Below are 18,108 nucleotides of genomic sequence, written 5' to 3' on the forward strand. Positions count from 1 at the left end.
GGCGCAAATGGTTTGTACTAGACTGCTAACCAAAAGGATGACAGTCGGAATCCACCCAGCAGATTTAGGATTGACTGGACAGCAACAGGTTTGGTTTATGGCTGCTTTCACACAAGAACAGCAGAGATGAGTAGTTGTGACAGAGAATGTGTGGTTGCAAAGCCAAATTATTTACACTTAGCCTTTTATGGAAAGTTTTCTCACCCCTGCAAGGGCTGGAGTGATGGTAGCTATTACTAAGCCTCAATCTCCCTGAGCCTCACTGTATTCACCAGTAAAATTGGACTGATAATAAAATCATCTCCAATTCCAATGTTTTAAGAATCAAATAAAACAATATAAGTAAAACTGCTTTGCAGATTGTGAAAACCCAAAACTAAACCCTCTGCCAACAAGTTGATTCTGACTCAGGGCAACCCCACCCCATTTGGATCACCCAGGGACCTTGCAGACTATGAAGTGCCTTATAAATGGCAGTGGTGGTTGTTGTTGGGTGCCCATTAAGTCGATTCTGACCCATAGTGACCTCATGTGACAGAGTAGAACTGTCCTATAGGGTTTTCTTTGCTGTAATCTTTATGGCAGCAGATTGCCAGGTCTTTCTCCCGCAGAGCCACTGGGTGTATTTGAACCACTAACCTTTTGATTAGCAGCCCAGCACTTAACCGTTTTTGCCACCAGGGCTGCTTTAGTCATTATTTAGTCTCTCTGCAGAGCATCAGTTTCTTTATCTGTAAAATGAGGACAACAAAATACCTAATCCCCCGGGATTGTTGTAAGGATCTGTGCGACGAAATGATTAAATTATAAACTTTGGAATCAAACAGGCAAAGACTGGCACCTGGGCTCTGCCCATCTCTAGCTGCTGTGATGTTGACGCCTCTCTGAGCCTCGGTTTCTTCACCTGTAACAGGGGCTCAGCATAGTACCTAGCTCTCAGGGTCGCTGTGAGTATTAAGGGAGATAGCACGAGTAAGTCCTTGGCTCGGTGCCTGGCCTTGTTCTGATCCGCAGGTGCAGTGACGAAAGCCACCACCCACGAATCTGCACCAACAGTGTAGCTGAGCTGTACCCCTCTGTCTCTGCTCAGCGCCCACGGTCAGCCTTGGGTACCGGTATAATTAGCTCCATCTTGGTGGTGAGCAGCCGCGGCTGCTCACAGCCTCTGACACGACTGTCACCTCCCACTCAGTTCCCCAAACCACTGTTATCCCCACTGTTGAGTGTGGGTTACACGCACGCAGGTGACTCTAGGACTGCTAACTCTAGGACTCATAACCTTTGATTTGTCACGAGGAGCCAATGTTTTGTCCTTCTCTCCCGGGCTGTATCAAAAAAAGTTAAATTAAAAAAAAAAAAATGCTGCCTCTTGCAGTTTGTTGAGAAATCACGTTCCTGCAGACCCGGTAGCCTGAGCAGGGAAAAGGCATTCTGTTTCTTTAAGAGGCCTTCACTGGAGGGGCGGAGACCGCCGGCGATTTCCCCGGCAGCTGGGCCGCCCTTTCTTGGATGACAGACAAACAACCCAATTGAAGAAAGAGATTTCAGCGTGACGCAGAAACAAAGCAATAGGAGCCCGGGACGGCCTGCCTGAGGCGGGGTCCCGGGAAGGCGGGGCGGGCGGAGGCTGAAGGAGCCGCGGCGGCAAGACCCGGGCGCGGGAGCTGGGCCCTGGTCGGTGCACTGGTGAGTGAGGGGCGCACGGGGGTCCGGGGGCCGCGGGACGCGAAGAGGAGTCGGGTCCCAGGGGCGGAGGGAGGAGGGGCTGGCCCAGGGCCTGCTTCTGCCCTGGGGCTGAGGGGCTGGCGAGGGTGGGCGTGCGCTGGACCGCGCCGGTTCGACAGGCCCTCTAGGGGTCGCGGCCCGAGCAGGGGTCCGAGCGGAGACACAGTCCCGGACGGAGAAGGGGCATCGGTGGGAAAGAGGGCGGGCCTGGCCGTGAGGAGCGGTGGCTGGGCCAGGCAGGGGTCGGAGGGAGGACGGAGGGGATGGGAGAGGATCTGAGAGGAGCCCGGGGGGTTGTTTGAGGCCAGTGGGCACAAGTCCGAAACCTGGAGTCATCCTTGACATCGCCTCCCTCGCTGCAGTCCATCACCGGCCCCATCAATCCTTCCTGCTCTGTAGTCCCTAGTCCATCCATTTTCCATCTGCACCGCTTCCCCCTCGGTGCCGGTCTCTCGCCTCTTGCCTGGACGGTTGCAACGTCCTAACTGGTCTGCCATATGCCGCTCTCCTCTCGTCCTCGCACTATGGCCAGAGTGCCATTTTCAAAATGAAGATCAGATCGGACGCTCCACTGCTTAAAACTGGCTTTAAACGTCCCACCCCTTGCAGGGTCACCTCCAGAACCTCATCAGGCCGGGAGATCTGGTCCGCGCCAACCTCTCCCAAGCCCACTAGTCCTGCTTGCTCAGTACTCTCCCCGCACTGGCCTTTTTTTGGTTCCTTCAACATACCGAGATCTTGCCCTCCTAAGGGTCTGCACACATCCCTTTCCCAAGGCTGCCCTTCCTGTCCAGCTGAGCCTAGTAAACTCCTCTTCATCCTTCAAATCTCTGCTCAGGTGTCACTTCCTCAGCGGAGCCCTCCCTGGTCCCCACTCTGTTTCCTCGCTTTCATCACTCAGTACTTCTCCTTCACACCACTTGCACAGCTGCAGTTTTACATTTATTTATGAAAGTGTTAATGCCTGTCTATCCCACTAGAGAATGAGGCCCACAGGAAGAAGATGGTGTCTGGTTCTGCTCCTTGTTATATCTCTATAATCTTGCACCGGGCTGGGCACTCTGAATATTTACTAAACAGATGAATGGAGGACTTGGATTTAGCAGGAGGGAAAAAACCAAAACCACACTGGTTGCCATTGAGTCGATTCCGACTCATAGTGACCCTATAGGACAGAGTAGAACTGCCCCATAGGGTTCCCAAGGAGCGGCTAGTGGAATCAAACTGCCGACCTTTGGATTAGCAGCTGAGCTCTTAACCAGTGCGCCACCAAGACTCCTTAGCAGGAGGAAGGATGTGTGAACTGTGGTCCCCGATGTCCTACCTGTGGGTTGAGAGAACCAGTATTTGGGGTACATTTTGTGTGTCAGGTTTTATGCTAGAGCAATGCTGTCCAATAGAAATATAAGGCAAGCTACATTTAAAAAGTTAAAGAAGCAGGTGAAGTTAATTTTAATAATGTATTTTATTTAACCAGGTGTGTTCCAAATTGTTATTTAACATGTAATCCGCATAGAACATTATTAATGGGATATTTTACATTCTTTTTATGTTTTTCTTTGTACTTAATCTTTGAAATCCTGTGTGCATTTTACATTCACAACCTGTCAATCTGCACTTGCCATATTTCAAGCGCTCAGTAGCCACGTCTGTTGTTATGTGTCATCAAGTTGATTGCGACTCATAGTGACCCTATATGACAGAGTAGAACTGTCCCATAGAGCTTCCTAGGCTGTAATCCCAATAACCATGGAAGTAGCAGTCAAGAAATCAAAAGACGCATTGCATTGGGCAGATCTGCTGCAAAAGACCTCTTTAAAGTGTTAAAAAGCAAAGATGTCACCATGAAGCCTAAGGTACGTCTGACCCAAGCCATGGTGTTTTCAATCACCTTATATGCATGCGAAAGCTGGGCAATAACTAAAGGAGGACTGAAGAAGAATTGATGCCTTCGAATTATGGTGGTGGTGAAGACTATTGAATATACCAGGGACTGCCAGAAGAAAGAACAAATCTGTCTTGGAAGAAGTACAGCCAGAGTGCTCCTTAGAAGGGAGGATGGCGAGACTTCATCTCACATACTTTGGACATGTTATTAGGAGGGACCAGTCCCTGGAGAAGGACATCATGCTTAATAAAGTAGAGGATCAGTGAAAAAGAGGAAGACCCTCAAGGAGATGGATTGACACAGTGGCTGCAACAATGGGCTCAAGCATAACAACGATTGTGAGGATGGCGCAGGACCAGGCAGTGTTTTGTTCTGTTGTACGTAGGGTTGCTATGAGTAATACCCGACTCAGCAGTACCTAACAACAACAACAAATCTCTATGGGAGCAGATAGCCAGGTCTTTTCTCCCATGGAGCTGCTGGTGAGTTCAAGCTGCCGACTTTTGGTTAGCATACGAGCACGTAACCACTGTGCCACCAGGGCTCCTTCACGTGTGTGTAGGGGTTACCATATTGGACTGAGTCTTTTGAGGGAGCCCTGGTGGCGCAATGGTTAAGCACTTGACTGCTAACCAAAAGGTCGGCAGTTCAAACCCAACAGCCTCTCCAAGGGAAAAAAGACCTGGCAATCTGCTCCCATGAAGATTACAGCCTAGGAAACCCTATGGGACAGTTATAGTCTGTCCTGTAGGGTCGCTATGAGTTGGAATCGACTCAGAGGCACACAACAACAATAGTCTTTTGAGGTAACTATTGCTATCCGCATCTTACTTATAAAAATAATGAAGCTCCAAAAGTTTCATTACCTGCTAGGAATCATCCTAGAGTTTGTGAGTGAAGGAGGCGATTAGGACCCCCATCTGTTAATCTTCACAGTCTGATCTTTCTGTACCCCATGCTACCACTGTGGGTGCCAAGAAAGTTTGGGGGTGCAGAAAGTGGGGACCAAACTTCTTGAAAGCATTGGCATCAGTATAGGGCATATTCTAGCTTATTCCCTGCAGAGGTAATATGCCTGGATGCATCAGTACCAATCGCCCAGGTGGCTTAGAAACAAAAGTATTTGATGTAGTTGAAGAGAAACATGCAAGGCAGACCGTTCTTTAACCCAGTCACCATCCCTGAGTCCAGCCTGCACTAACTCAGCCTGGAGTCTGCCTGAGATTATCCCAGGATCTAGGCAGAAAAACTTACACACCTGGAGTATCTCAAAGGCTGGGAATACAGTCTGGCTGTTCAGTTCAGTTGCTCAGTGAGCACACTCTAGGCCATTTGAGCTGATTTGGAAGTATAAGTCACAGCCTTCATCTTCAGGATGTTTACAGTGTGTTTGGAAAGATAAGACTGGATCACATAACATGATAAACTGATGTACGAGATACTGAATGGTATGATGAGAACCACGATCAGTGGCGTACCGGAGCTCGCAGAGTGGCTGGCTTGGCCAAGCTACGTGACATGTTTTAGAATGTTGAATCTGAATTCTTTTAGGCAGGGTATGTACTTTGTAGTTTGCCACAGACCCTACATGGAGGCTACTTGCCTTATTTACTTTCCTGCCTGGCTGCTGAAGGTATTTGAATTTGTAACTCCATTAGTCATGCTGGTCTTATAGAAAAGATTTGTTGAGCACCTCTTATGTGTACTGGAACTGACAATAAAGCTCTCCAAGGTTCTTCAGCTAGGGAATAATAATGGTAATAGGACAGCATAGGTAGCAGTGCTATGCCTTTTATCTTGATTTTCCACCCCAATTGCCTTCACATACGTTCTGTCATTGGTCATCAGTATACCTCAGCCTGGCAGGTAGGGCTTTTTTTATGCTGAGGAAATGTGGTTATAGGGTTTTTGCAACTTCCCAAGTTTGGATGCTGTCACTTATTATGCTTAAGTGCTGTACATATTTAGTCTTCATAAAGAGCCCTGGTGGTACAGTGGTTAAGTGCTCAACTGTGAACCCAAAGGTTGGTGGTTAGAACCCACCCAGCGGCTCCATGGGAGAAAGACCTCGTGATTTGTTCCTGTGAAGATTACAGCCTAGAAAACCCTATGGGGCAGTTCTATTCTATCACATGGGGTTGCTGTGACTCGAAAATCAACTCAAGGGCACCTAACAATAACAATCTTTATATCAACTTTATAGGGTAGGGTTGATTCTAATTTCTATCTTACAGATAAAGAAATTGTTACAGATAAGGAAATAGAGCTGGAATCCAAATCCAGGTCTGTCCCACTCCAGAACATAAGCTCCTAACTGTTAGGCTGTACTGCCTCACTAGACGGTCAAGTTTAGAAGAGACCTCAAAAACATCTAGTCCAAGCCCTCTTGTAGATGAGGAACCTGAGGCCCAGAGAGGCTTTTTGAGTAACTAGCTCCAGTACACGTGCTTGTGGTGAAGCTGGGCAGTCAGGCTCATGTGCTGCAGCTGGGAGGGCTGACCCAGGACTCACGGGCCTAGGGCTTCTTTTGTCTCTGAGTGGTGGCATGGCCTTGCCAGCTTCTCTGGACCTCAGTTCCCTTATTTATAAAATGGGAGGGCTTGGACCGATTTTACTGGAACAATACTGCACGGTCACGGTGGGTGGCAGAGGAGTCAGGCCTGCAGCCTGGGATTTCAGTCCTAACCCAGGGCTTTTCTTAGCGGACCACACCCCTCCTGCGCGAGCTCTGCCTCCCTCCTGCAACCATGGGTGTCTGTTGAAGGGAACAGTGTCCTGGAGTTCGTCTGTATTTTCCATCTCAGTTTCTGTTTCATTCTCAAAAAGCTGAGGCAAGTGATCCGTGAGCGCTGAGCCCTTCTAATTCCATCTCGGTTATTGAAACGAGGGATTTGGAAAGTTCTAGGCAAGGCGTAATTCTCTGTTGGTAGTGTTTTTGTTCTTTTTGAAAAACAGGGCCTGCTGGAGGGTGTTTTTGGTGTGGAATTGGACAGGCACAGCTGTGTGCTGGATGCTGTGCTGCGAACTGGATACAGGCTTGTTGAGTCCCTGCCCTCAGGTTACTAATGGTCCTGGAGCTGTGGTTCCAACTCTGGCTGTGGATTCGAATCACCTGAGGGAGTTTTTCAATGCTCCGGAGCAGTCAGTCATGATGCACAACCAGAATTGAGAACCACTGGTCTAGAGCCCACTTCCCAGACCTTAACCTGTGTGTGAACCACCTGGGTGGGGGTCTTGTTTGCAGGCAGATTCTGATTCAGTAGGTTTGGGGTGGAGCCAAGAGTGGATTATCCAACACGGTGCTTACCTTGCTTACCAACAACAATTTCACATTTTTTCACATCAGAGGTTCTGCTTCTAGGTATGGCTGGCATCTATCTCTCTCCCAACCCCATAGCACCTTTCTACAAAATCAAAGCCTTTTTTCAAATTTACAGTCTCTGACAGGGGAAGATGACCCAGTAAGCAAGGTAAGCACAGGCTTACTTGTGCTTACTTACTAATCTGTAGTGAACAACCTATGTGGAATTGTTCACAACGGATTAGTAAGTAAGCACAGGTAAGCCCGTGCTTACCTTGCTTATTGGGTTATCCGCCCCTGGGTGGAGCCAGTAATTCTGCATTACTTAAAAGCTCCCAGTTGATGCTGCTGGGGTGCAGATCACACTTTGAGTAGCAAGGGAAGAAACTGCAAATAGAGAATTATAAATCAGTGGAGTTATGAACCTCAGGAGAAAGATGTGGCGGTCTGCTTCCATAAAGATTACAGCCTTGGACATCCTCTGTGGCAATTCTGCTCAGTCCTGTTGGGTCGCTATGAGTCGAATCAACTTGACAGCAGTGGATTTTAGTGGGTGGAGGTTGTGAAGACATGTATAAAAGACTGCAGGAACCCAGATGAAGGTGCAGTTAATTTTGTCCGAGGTGAGAAGAGTGTCTCAGCTGGGTCTCGAAGTAGAAGTTTGCCAGCTGGACATGGTGGTGGAAATAATAGCAGAAGCCAAAGTACAGGCTTAGAGGAACAGGATGTTTGAGGGAACATGGTGGTCTGGCGTGACATACACAGGGTCTGCAGGAGAGGGATGGCAGGTGTGGGTCTGCAAGCCAGGGTGGAACTGGAATAAGTTGAAGGCTCTACGGAGGAGCTGAGGCCCTACTCTGTAAGAGTAGGAACGCTATAGACGGCTTCTAAAGAAGCCCTGATGGCGCAGTGGTTAAGCATTTGGCTGTTAACCCAAAGGTCAGTGGTTTGAACCCACCAGTGGCTCCATGGGAAAATGACCTGGCGGTCTGCTCCCGTAAAGATATACAGCCTTGGAAACCCTATGGGGCAGTTCTGCTTTGTCATGTACCGTCACTAAGAGTCAGAATCAACTCCACAGCACATAACAACAAAACATAGAAGGTTTCTAAGCAGGACAAGAAGAGACCTAGCAGTTCTTGGGGTAGGTGTTAAGAGGAAGCCCAGTTACCTTGTCTCCACACTTCTCCTCACCACGCTTTTGTCTCTGCCTATATTAGTGTCTTCTAACCATATGTTTGGGTGAGTCCTTGTGTTCAACAAATTTCAACAAAGAGGAGAAACTTCAGCTGCCGTTGGTATGATGGCCCTGCCCAGGGTTTCTGACAATAACTCTGAGAACCTGAATTTCTGCCAACCAACCCCCACCCCCGCCCCGCCCCGCTTCAGTACCTTAAAGCCTCATCTGTGGTCTGCACTAAGGGAAGTTGAGTCACTACTCAGGAGATTTCAGAGGGGGAAGCCTCAACTATTGAGATTGTGTTCTTGATTAGAAAGTGGGTGTGACCTCTAGTTGGCCTTCCTGGGGGAGTTCATTCTCTTGCGGGAAATCTGTAAACCAAGCTTGCCCGTACCTCCCCCGCTGTATCAAAAGCAAAAGAACAGATCAAAAAGCACACATCAATCCTATCCCTAAGTGAAGGCGGGCGGGAAGGGAGCTAGAAACCTTCTGGCTGTCGCCTTTCTGAATTCCTTAGTAATGGGAAGGGATCGTCTTTCACTTCCTTTCTTAAGATGGGCTCTCCAACCCTGCTGTCAAAATCCTGCTCCTTGTAGCAGTCACTGCACGGGTGATTGATAATGCTCCATGGAGCCCTTTGTAATGGTGCTGATTTTATTAGCGCACTTTCCAGAAGCCACTTAGAAAGTGCTCCCTCCATTGGAGACGCCGACGTGGCTATTTTCCTCTTATTTCCCAGCTTTGCCTTTGAAGACCTGAGCTTTCATTCTCATGCCTTAGAGTAGAATTATCGTCTTCAGATCAGTGTGTGCCTGTCTCCTGTTCTGTGACATTTTGAGTTTTCCAAATCCTCTTTGTGTATGTAATGCTCCAAAGGGCGTGGGAGGAGAGGGCTGGAGAGTTCTTGAATCCGGAAGGGGCAAATGACCCCTATGCCCCCTGGGCCTGGATGAGGAACCACCGCTTCTTCACTCTGACTGTTTTCTTTCGAACTCTCCAGTGCTGCTGAGTGGCACAACAAGAGGCTATTTATAACCCTGAGAATTTCGAAATGTATTGAATTGCTTCGACCTAATTTCTACTTCCTTTCTAAAATAAAAGTGAAGAGAGTAAGCAAGCATGTGCTGGAAGGGCTCCCAATGTGGAGATCCTTTATCCTGGGAATATTATCTGGAGAACATTACTGCTTCCGTTCTCCTCTCTCCTGATGTTTTCATAGGGAGAAAAGCAAAGGGATATTTTCCCCTTTTCTTTTAACTGGAGTCAGAGCCACTAAATCTGATTTTCCAGTGAGATACTTTCTGGTGTTGGATATGGGAACAAATTTTAAATAATGGAGATACTCTGTGGTTGGGTAGTTGGAAGGTAGTGGGACACGGAGGGAGCACCAAACAACCTGAACAATCCATGCCGTCCCTCTCCCCTTGGAGCCATCCCTGACTCACAGGAGTTGAGGAAGTCAGAGCCTTTGGATTTGAGCAGATATGGGTGCTAACTGAACCTTGACTGTATGCTAGGCACTGTGCTAGGTTCTGAGACTACAGGGTTGCATTGCCCTGGAGGAAGAGCTAGTGAAAATAGAGATGTGTAAATACATGACTATTACAGAGTCCTGCCAAGGGCCTTCAGAGGGGTATGAACAGATGCTGAGAGAAAACAAGGGAGATATTTAATTTTGCAGGGAAAGGTGGATGAAACTAGGTATGGTACGGAGAGGAGGCGACATTTGATTTGAGCTTTGAAGTTTGAGTAGAAGCTCTTCCAACAGTCAAAGGAAGGAAGAGAATGTGCAAGGATACTGAAGAAATGAAAGAGCATGGCCCAACTAGCTGTGGAAATAGCAGATGGTCCCAGGAGGGCCTGGGCCAGATTGTGAAGAACTAAATACCATGCAAGAAAGTATGGATCACTTTCTTTAGACAGAGGGATACCATTATCTGTTACAATAGTGAGCTCTTGCTGTTATAGATCTCTTAGCTTCGGTGTGCTTTAACTTCAGTCTCTGCCAAACACTTGCTATGGGCCAGGTATAGCACTACCTACTTTCATGTGGCTTTCAGGGAACTCCAGACTGCCTGGGATCGAATTCTTGCTGTGCCACTTACTAGCTGTGTGGCATTGAGCCTGCTACTTAACTTTTCTGTGCCTCTATTTTCTGATCTGTGAAGCAGGGATAATAACATACCACACAGGTTTGCTATGTGGATTAAATGAATTAATATATATAAAGCACTTAGAACAGTGCCTGCTACTGTTTACATATGTAATTGTCAACTGTTAATATCATCATCAACAACAAAGTATTGTGAATAGGGAAAAGAACTAACTTTGCAGTTAGAAGACCCAGACTTGAGACCCAGTTCTGATATGTGATTACTTTTTGGGGGTGGGGGGAGAGGGAAGGAGGAGGGAACACAAGTTTCTAAGCTCATCCAGACCTTAGTTGCCTCACCTGTAAAATGATGTTGTGAGCATCAGCTATAATAATGCATATTGAAGTAAGCAAACAACTATAAAGAGGCTGTGCTCTGCATTACTATTTTATATAAGGTAATTACTACAAAGCCATGTAACTGATCTGTTTTCAACAAACCAGACTTATCTAAGTGGGCTTTGCTCTCCATTAATTCAGCCAGTGTTAATTAAGGGGCTACTCTGTGCCATCGTCTTAAGCCAGTGATGCTGTTATCTGTTCAGACCTCCATTTTAGAGTTCTTCCAGAACTTGGAGTCAGTCTTTGTCATAGGCTTAATTTAGTTGCAATGAACAGAGAAATACAGGCTAGCTCAATTTAAAGGAGTGTTGTTGAAAAGGTACAGGGGAATGAATTTCATGGACCCCATGTGTAGGAAGTATAGCATGGAATCTGGGAAGTCACCAGGCAGTGGCTGTTTCCAGCTCTTTCTAGGACTTTGTGGTTTCTGTCTCCGCATTTCTGGATTCTTTCTGCAGAATCGCCTTCTGCAAGGCTTTTGGTTTTTGCTCCTCCATCTCTTTGTCTTGTGAGTGGCTGTGAATTGCCATGGTACCTACTCTGACACTGACCATGACCTTACTGCTTCAGGGCCCATGGTCATCTAACTCCCTTAGTTTCTGTCTTTTAGTTCAAGAGAGAGGACCTTAGTCCAGCTAAGATTGGGTTCTCACTCCGGTCTTATCAGCTTTGGTGGGGTTGGGGAGGGGCTCATCTACTACAAATCTGGCTGCCTGGACTCTGGGGAAGGGCAGAGTCACTGAGAATGGGTGCATAGGTGGGGGCTGATGATCTCTTGAATAGACTTGGTGGTTGCAAATCCCCATGCTTTAAAATTGATATGAATTTTGGGAAACAGCCAAGAGTCATTCAGCGCTAAATTTGATAAAGAGGCAGTCAACCTAGGAAATGCCATATGGGGTCAAAATAAAGGGTAACTATAACATAATGGGAGCCTTGGTGGCGCAGTAGTTAAGCGTTCCACTGCTAACCAAAAGGTTGGCAGTTTGAATACACCAGCTGTTCCTTGGAAACCCTATGGGGCAGGTCTACTCTGTCCTGTAGGGTTGCTGTGAGTCGCAATTGACTCCACCGCAATGAGTTTGGTTTTTTTTGGCTTGCGATGAGCTTCAGTGTATCCTCAAAGAGTATCCAGAAAGGAGTCCTCCCCCTCCACGCCCTAAAGTGTTTGTTTCAAAGCCACACCATCAATATAAGGGTGTAGCTTCTTTTGGTGAGAAGTTTGAAATGGTCAGTACTCATTTAGGTGTTTTTCAATTGCCTTTTAGAGTCATGGACTTTTAGATTTAGAAGGTACCTTCGACATGCTTTATTTTAGTTCAACTCTCACATCCTGCAGTAGAAGAAAACTGATACTTGGGTAGAAGGGCTGTGTACACAATCAGCTGGATACTTAGTGACAGAACTGGGATTGGGTCCTGAGTCGTTTTTGGTTCTAATTCCAGTAGGGAAAAACCATCCCAGCCCACTGCTCTTTCTGTTGTAGCTATTAAAAAAAAAATCCATTAGCGTCGAGTCGATTCCGACTCATAGTGACCCTGTAGGACAGAGTAGAACTGCTCCATAGAGTTTCCAAGGAGCAGCTGGTGGAGTCGACTGCCGTCCGTTTTGGTTAGCAGCTGTAGCACACTAGCTCTTGACCACTGCGTTACCAGGGCTCCATTGTATCTATACTGCCTACTTATTTTAAAAAGAAGAAACCAAACTAAAAAACAAATGATCTAAAAATAAATCAGTCTCCTCGTGGTGAGCAAAAAAAGCCATACTGTACTGATTTCATTTATCTAAAGTACAAAAACAAGGCAAAACTAATCTATGGTAATGAAAGTCAGAAAGCGGTTGCCCCTTGGAAGGCTGGAAGCTGAAGGATTGTCTGGAAAGAGACATGAGGGAATTTCCCGAGGTGATGTAAATGTTCAATATCTTATTTTGGGTGATGGTCACACATACGTATACAAACACTTAAGCTCTGGGCATTTATTGTGTGTGAATTATATCTCAGTTTAAAAAATGATCTCACAACTGTGTAGTCAGACCTCCTAATTACTGCAGATTTGCCAGTAAAGGATAAGGATGTTGGAGGAGGTTAAGTGATCTGTCCTAGGCGTCCAGAGACTCAAGAGCCCTCATGGTGCAATGGTTAAGTGCTCAGCTGCTAACCAAAAGGTTTGTGATTCCAACCCACTCAGTGGCTCCATGGGAGAAAGACCTGGCAATTTGCTCCTGTAAAGATTACAAAAAAAAAAAAAAAAACCTGCTGCTGTCTAGTCAATTCTGACTCATAGTGACCCTAAAGGACAGAGTAGAACTGCCCCATAGGGTTTCCAAGGCTGTAAATCTTCATGGAAGCAGACTGCCACGTCTTTCTCCTGTGGAGCAGGTGGTAGGTTTGCTGGCCTTTTAGTTCACAGCTGAGTGCTTAACCACTGCAACATCAGGGCTCCTCCAGTAAAGATTACAGCCTAGAAAACCCTATGGGGCAGTTCTGGTCTGTCACATGGGTCACGAAGAGTTGAAATCAACTCGATAGCACCCAACAACAGCAACAACATCCAGAGAGTCATGGTACCACCCCGGAATGGGAACTCCCTGCTTTGCTGTATCACTGGGGCAGAGTGTTTCATCCAGAAGTTACCCTTAAGGGGCCACTTTCTTTTCAGACATTTGTTATGTGTGGAGGCACATAAAATTCACAAATGGAAAATCTTGCCTAGAGCTGCAGACATTGTGGAAGCTTTAGGGGCCATCAGGCCACCCCTCTTCAATCGATCTTTTTAGGTGAGATTTAGTTACAATGAACAGAAATTCAGGCTAGCTCAGGGAGAGGGGACAAGACCAGCCAGAGTCAGCTCTGAGTCCTGTGCCCCTCTATTACTTATTAGCTGGGTGAACTTGGGTATTTAACCCAACTGCGGTGCAGTGAATTACTTAATATGGCCCTTCTAGCCATAGTCTTTCTAACTCCCAGCAAATGACTCGGTAGAACTATGTAAATGAGGTGCTTGTGGCCCACCAAAGGGATTAGATAGCTTACTAACAATGTGAATAAGGTGCATGGCACCCTTGTGGGGGTGGGACCATGCAAATAAGGTGTGTAAAACCCTAATGAGGGGATTGGTCAGTTTTGCCATCCTGCTAGGCTTAAAATGAGCCATCCCAGAGGCCGGAAGAGAGGATCTCAACTCCACCAAGAAAGAGACAGGGGTGGAGTGCATCCTTTGGACCTGGGATCTCTGCACTGATAACCTCCGAGATCCAGGAGACAGAGAGCAGAGCTGTAACACGGAAGACAGAGAGAGGCAGCAGAGGCAGCAGAACCAAGACAGAGGGAGAGCTGTAATAACAGAGACGGCGAGAAGCCACAGCAGAGAAACGTTGGCAGCAGAACCAAGAGAACAGCAGGAGTTGGCGTGGTAGGCTTCCCAGCCCACGGAACAAGAAAGCTGAGTGCCTTCAGGCAGGAGGCTTGCTGGTGGAGTGGGGTGCCTCTGGGCACTTATCAGTAAAGCTAAAAGACCTTTGTAACACTTGCCCAAGCAAGGCAGAGGTGAAGCCAAGGATTCGAGGGCCAGAGAGAGACCTGCCTGCTGCACAGCTGAGAAAAGGCTGTCCTGATCAAAGAACTGTATCCTGAGTATTTCGCGATCCTGAACTGTAACCTGTTACTTCCCTAATAAGCCCCATAATCGTGTGTGAGGTCTGTGAGTTCTGTGTGGCCATTGCAACAAATTACTGAACCCAGCAGAGAAGTAGAGAATGCCATGGGAGGGTCAGATGGTGTCAGAATTGGTAAAAAGGTTGGAGGATGGAGGCATGTCTGACCTCTGCCTCATAGGAATCAGCCTTGGGCTGTTAATCTTGGTCTTGATCCTTCTTCCCTCTTGTGAAGTTACAGGAGGTCAGACACCGTTCCCCTCCCCCCCGCCCCATGCCATTTTTATACCAACTCTGAGCTTCACTTTGTCAACTTCAAATGGAGGTAATAATCCTGTTCTGCCTGCTTCATAGGGCTGCTAGAAAGATTCAACAAAATACATGAGAATACTTTGAAAATCATTACTTTTACATTGTTGTGTTCTGGAAGTGTTGGCGTTTTGACAGTTGACTTCTGAAGCAACGCACCCTGATCAGGAAATGATAGTGATAGCTTTCCTCTTTCTGAGGCCTGTGGGTTTGTAGGGACAGAGAGTTCACCTCTTTCCACCAAAAAGGTTTGTACTTCCCTGGCTGTAAGAACTGGCATCTGTATCTGTGTTTGGCCTGAAAACTTGATAGCACACATGAATAACAGCTTAGCAACAGCCATGGATGCCTGGAGAGGCAGGCAGTCTTCATTCGTGAGGTGTGGATTGCTGGCGTGAGTGGCTAAACCTGGAGGGTGCAGGAGTAAGGTCTTTCTCATTAAGAGAGAGGCCTTTCCTGCACCTGTGGGCAAGGAAAGTAAATATATATTGAAATAATCCATCAGTCGAGTGACTTCCCTTCATCAGATCTTAGAGAGAGAATGCTTTAGCTACCACTAAGCTAGCAGAGTTGCCTAGGATACTGGTCACGTGGGCCCATCTTCTAGACTTGCTCAAAGTGATTTATTTTCCTTTATTTTGGAGAGAAGTGGAGGAGGGGGTCGGGTCCTTGCAAAGCCTTGTCCTCCTATAGAGGCCCTTTGTGTGTGGGTATCCTCACCTCCCTGCTCTCAGCCCTTGACAGCCCTTGCCCTTGGCAGTAGGGACTAAAATAGCATTTCCTGCCCCAGTTCCCTTCCCCATTTTCTGAACTTTGCGTCATCCCATGCAGAGGAGGCTCCACATTTTGTCCTTTGGTGGGGAGGGAGTGGCAGCAATGAGTAGGGAGAAGGCAAGAGATCATGCGGCTGGGCTTTGCTGACGCCAGGATCTTCCTGGGTGACTGCAGAATGAAAGTAGGCTGGCTCCTTTAGCTAACTGCTCAACCAGGGAAAGGCTGTTCTATTCCTCTGTCTCCAAGCATATGCTTCTCCCTCTCGGGGTCCCAAGACAGCAAATATGCTCTTCCACCGCAGAAGCCTCTTGGCCCTTAAACTGAAGCCTTGCATTGGCAAATCTTGCTACTGGCTAATCTGCAGATGATAGATTTGTCCCATTCCTACTTGCTGATTTAATCTGAAGAGACAAAAGCCCAAGGAGAAGTTGTGTCAGGATCTAGAAAAATTCAAACCAAGGAGTTCCATATGCTACTTTGGACAGTATCTGTCTTCAGATTCTCCAAAATATATGAGTGAAAAATGAAGGCGGACTCTGTGACTTTTTCCTTTCTTTCTGATTCTTTCTCCACAGGCAGCTTTGTCTGTGTTTGTGTGTGTCTTGGAGAGATAGGGCCCATTGTAAACTGCAATGCCACCACCATCAGACATCGTCAAAGTGGCCATCGAGTGGCCAGGTGCCAATGCTCAGCTCCTTGAAATCGATCAGGTAAGCTCCTGAGATGAGAAGCAGTCTTGCGGGGGAGGGGTCTGAGGAGAACATAGCAGAGGTTGTCCTTAGGGACAGGGACCATCGGTATCAGGAGTTAAGAGCCAGCAGCAAGGAGGCTGAGCTTTGGGTCTCATACCTCTAGGGAAGGTCAGTCACCATGGCTTTCTCTTCAACCAGAGTTATCAGGGGATAAGTCCATTCTTAGGTCCCAAGTTGATCCTGCTTGGCAGAACCTGGGCATGAGTAGGATGTGATTGCTGATGAAAGATCTCTCTCTGTCTTTCAGAAACTGCCCCTGACATCCATTATCAAGGAAGTTTGTGACGGGTAGGTTGAAACTACCTCATTTTGGACAACAGCAGCTAAAGATTAGAGGAACACTTGAAGGGAATTCTTTGGAAGGATCTCTAGTTGATCAGGTCCTGAATGTGAAATTTTCATGGATCATGGTCTTAAGAAGGAAGTACAGTTGATGAGGATGACCCTAAGACCTCCTATAAATCTTCATTTTTTTTTCTGTTAAGTTCAGAAATATCCTGCTTGAGGTCCTGGTAGGAACTGAGACCCACACGCAATTGTACGCACTTCCTTTTTTGGTGCTAATCTTTGCCAAAGGCTGAGTTGGTTATTTCTTCAACATCTCAACCTAAAACTTTGCTTTTTCCCCCGGGTACTCATCCTTTGAGTATAGGCCACTAATCCTTTGAGCAACTCTATTGAAAATGATTTATTTGCAGCTTCTGGGCAGGCCAAGAGGAATGGCTGAATGGGATGTACGCTTTTTCTTTTGCATAGGTGGTCATTGCCAAACCCAGAATACTACACCCTCCGGTATGCAGATGGTCCTCAGCTCTACATCACCGAACAGGTTAGTACAGGGAGAAGCAAAATCGACCCAGGCCTTGCTTTGAAGTGAGCCATGCAAGGAGACGGCTATTTATCTCACCTAGCACCCAGGTAGCTTCCCTTTATTCAGTAAAGAGCTGCTCCCAGAGCAGACTGGGCAGTGCCTTCCCTTGTTTGGAAAAATGTGGCTTTTACCCCGAGAGCCCAGCGCACTTGGAAAGAACCTTAGAATCTCTTTGCCAAGGAACAAGCAGGTGAAGAGGCCTGACTGAAGAGTCTCACTTACATCTACTTTAAAAAGGACAGAAAGTTCTTATTGATTCAACTTGCTTGTACAATTTTCATATTTTATGTTATTCTTTTTTCTCTTTGTTACTCAGACGCGCAGTGACATTAAGAATGGGACAATCTTACAGCTGGCCATCTCCCCGGTAGGTATTCTGCTTCTTTAGTAGTTCACTCATTTAACAAACATATATAAGTACCTACCATAGCCCAGAAACTAGGACTTGCTGTTGTCGTGTGCTGTCAAGTTGATTCCGACTCATAGCGACCCTATAGGACAGAGTTGAACTGCCCCGTAGGGGTTCCTAAGCTATAAATTTTTATGGGAGCAGATTGCCAGGTCTTTTCACCTGCGGGGCTGCTGGTGGATTTGAACCACCGGCCTTTTGATTAGCAGCCAAGCATTTAATCATTGTGCCACTAGGGCTCCTAGAAACTAGGACTATAGAGATTAAAAAGTCAGTCTTTGATCTCGCAGTCTAGTGGGGACTAAACAAATACTATACAAGGGCTCTCTCAAGGGTCTTGAGAAAAAGTTGCTAAGGTGCTAGGGGAACACAGAAAAGGGACCATCAAGCCCCTTCCCAGAGAAGGAGATGCTTAGCCCAGATGTTGAAGGATAAGCAAGGATTAGCTGGAGAAAGAAGAAAATGAAACGTATTCCAAGCAGAGAGGTCAGCATGTGCAAAAGCACAGAGGTGTGGGGCCTGTGCTGTGTTTGGGGAAGGCAGGAGTGCTGGATGGCTGAGGGGCTGGAGCAGTCATCGAGAAACCAGATAGTGAAAATTCCTAGATGGTCTGCTCATGGGTTTGGATCTTATCCTGAAGTTAAATGTGGGATCATTGGATGATTTTAAGTAGGAAGGTGTGTCATGTTTAGGTTTATGTTTTAGAAGGACCACTTCAGTGACAGTGTGGGAGAAAGGCTAAAAGAAGGAA

At 46.9% G+C, this 18,108-nt stretch overlaps 1 protein-coding gene across 7 annotated transcripts in view; it reads left to right on the plus strand.

Moving 5' to 3' along the window:
* The first annotated feature begins 1,609 nt into the window (after positions 1-1,609).
* Positions 1,610-18,108, plus strand: part of ELMO2 (engulfment and cell motility 2) — a 43,602-nt gene continuing 27,103 nt past the window's right edge. For 2 of the 7 annotated variants that reach the window (XM_023743156.1, XM_023743165.1), the window contains exons 1-4: positions 15,519-16,035; positions 16,325-16,365; positions 16,834-16,906; positions 17,265-17,315. In XM_023743156.1, coding sequence (XP_023598924.1) covers positions 15,958-16,035; positions 16,325-16,365; positions 16,834-16,906; positions 17,265-17,315 — 243 coding nt within the window. In that variant the 5' untranslated portion in view covers positions 15,519-15,957. The other 5 variants (XM_023743151.1, XM_012558823.2, XM_023743171.1 and 2 more) reach the window with 5 other exon arrangements.

The sequence above is a fragment of the Trichechus manatus genome, unplaced genomic scaffold, assembly GCF_000243295.1.
Source record: "Trichechus manatus latirostris isolate Lorelei unplaced genomic scaffold, TriManLat1.0 scaffold00008, whole genome shotgun sequence".
Taxonomy (NCBI): Eukaryota; Metazoa; Chordata; class Mammalia; order Sirenia; family Trichechidae; genus Trichechus; species Trichechus manatus.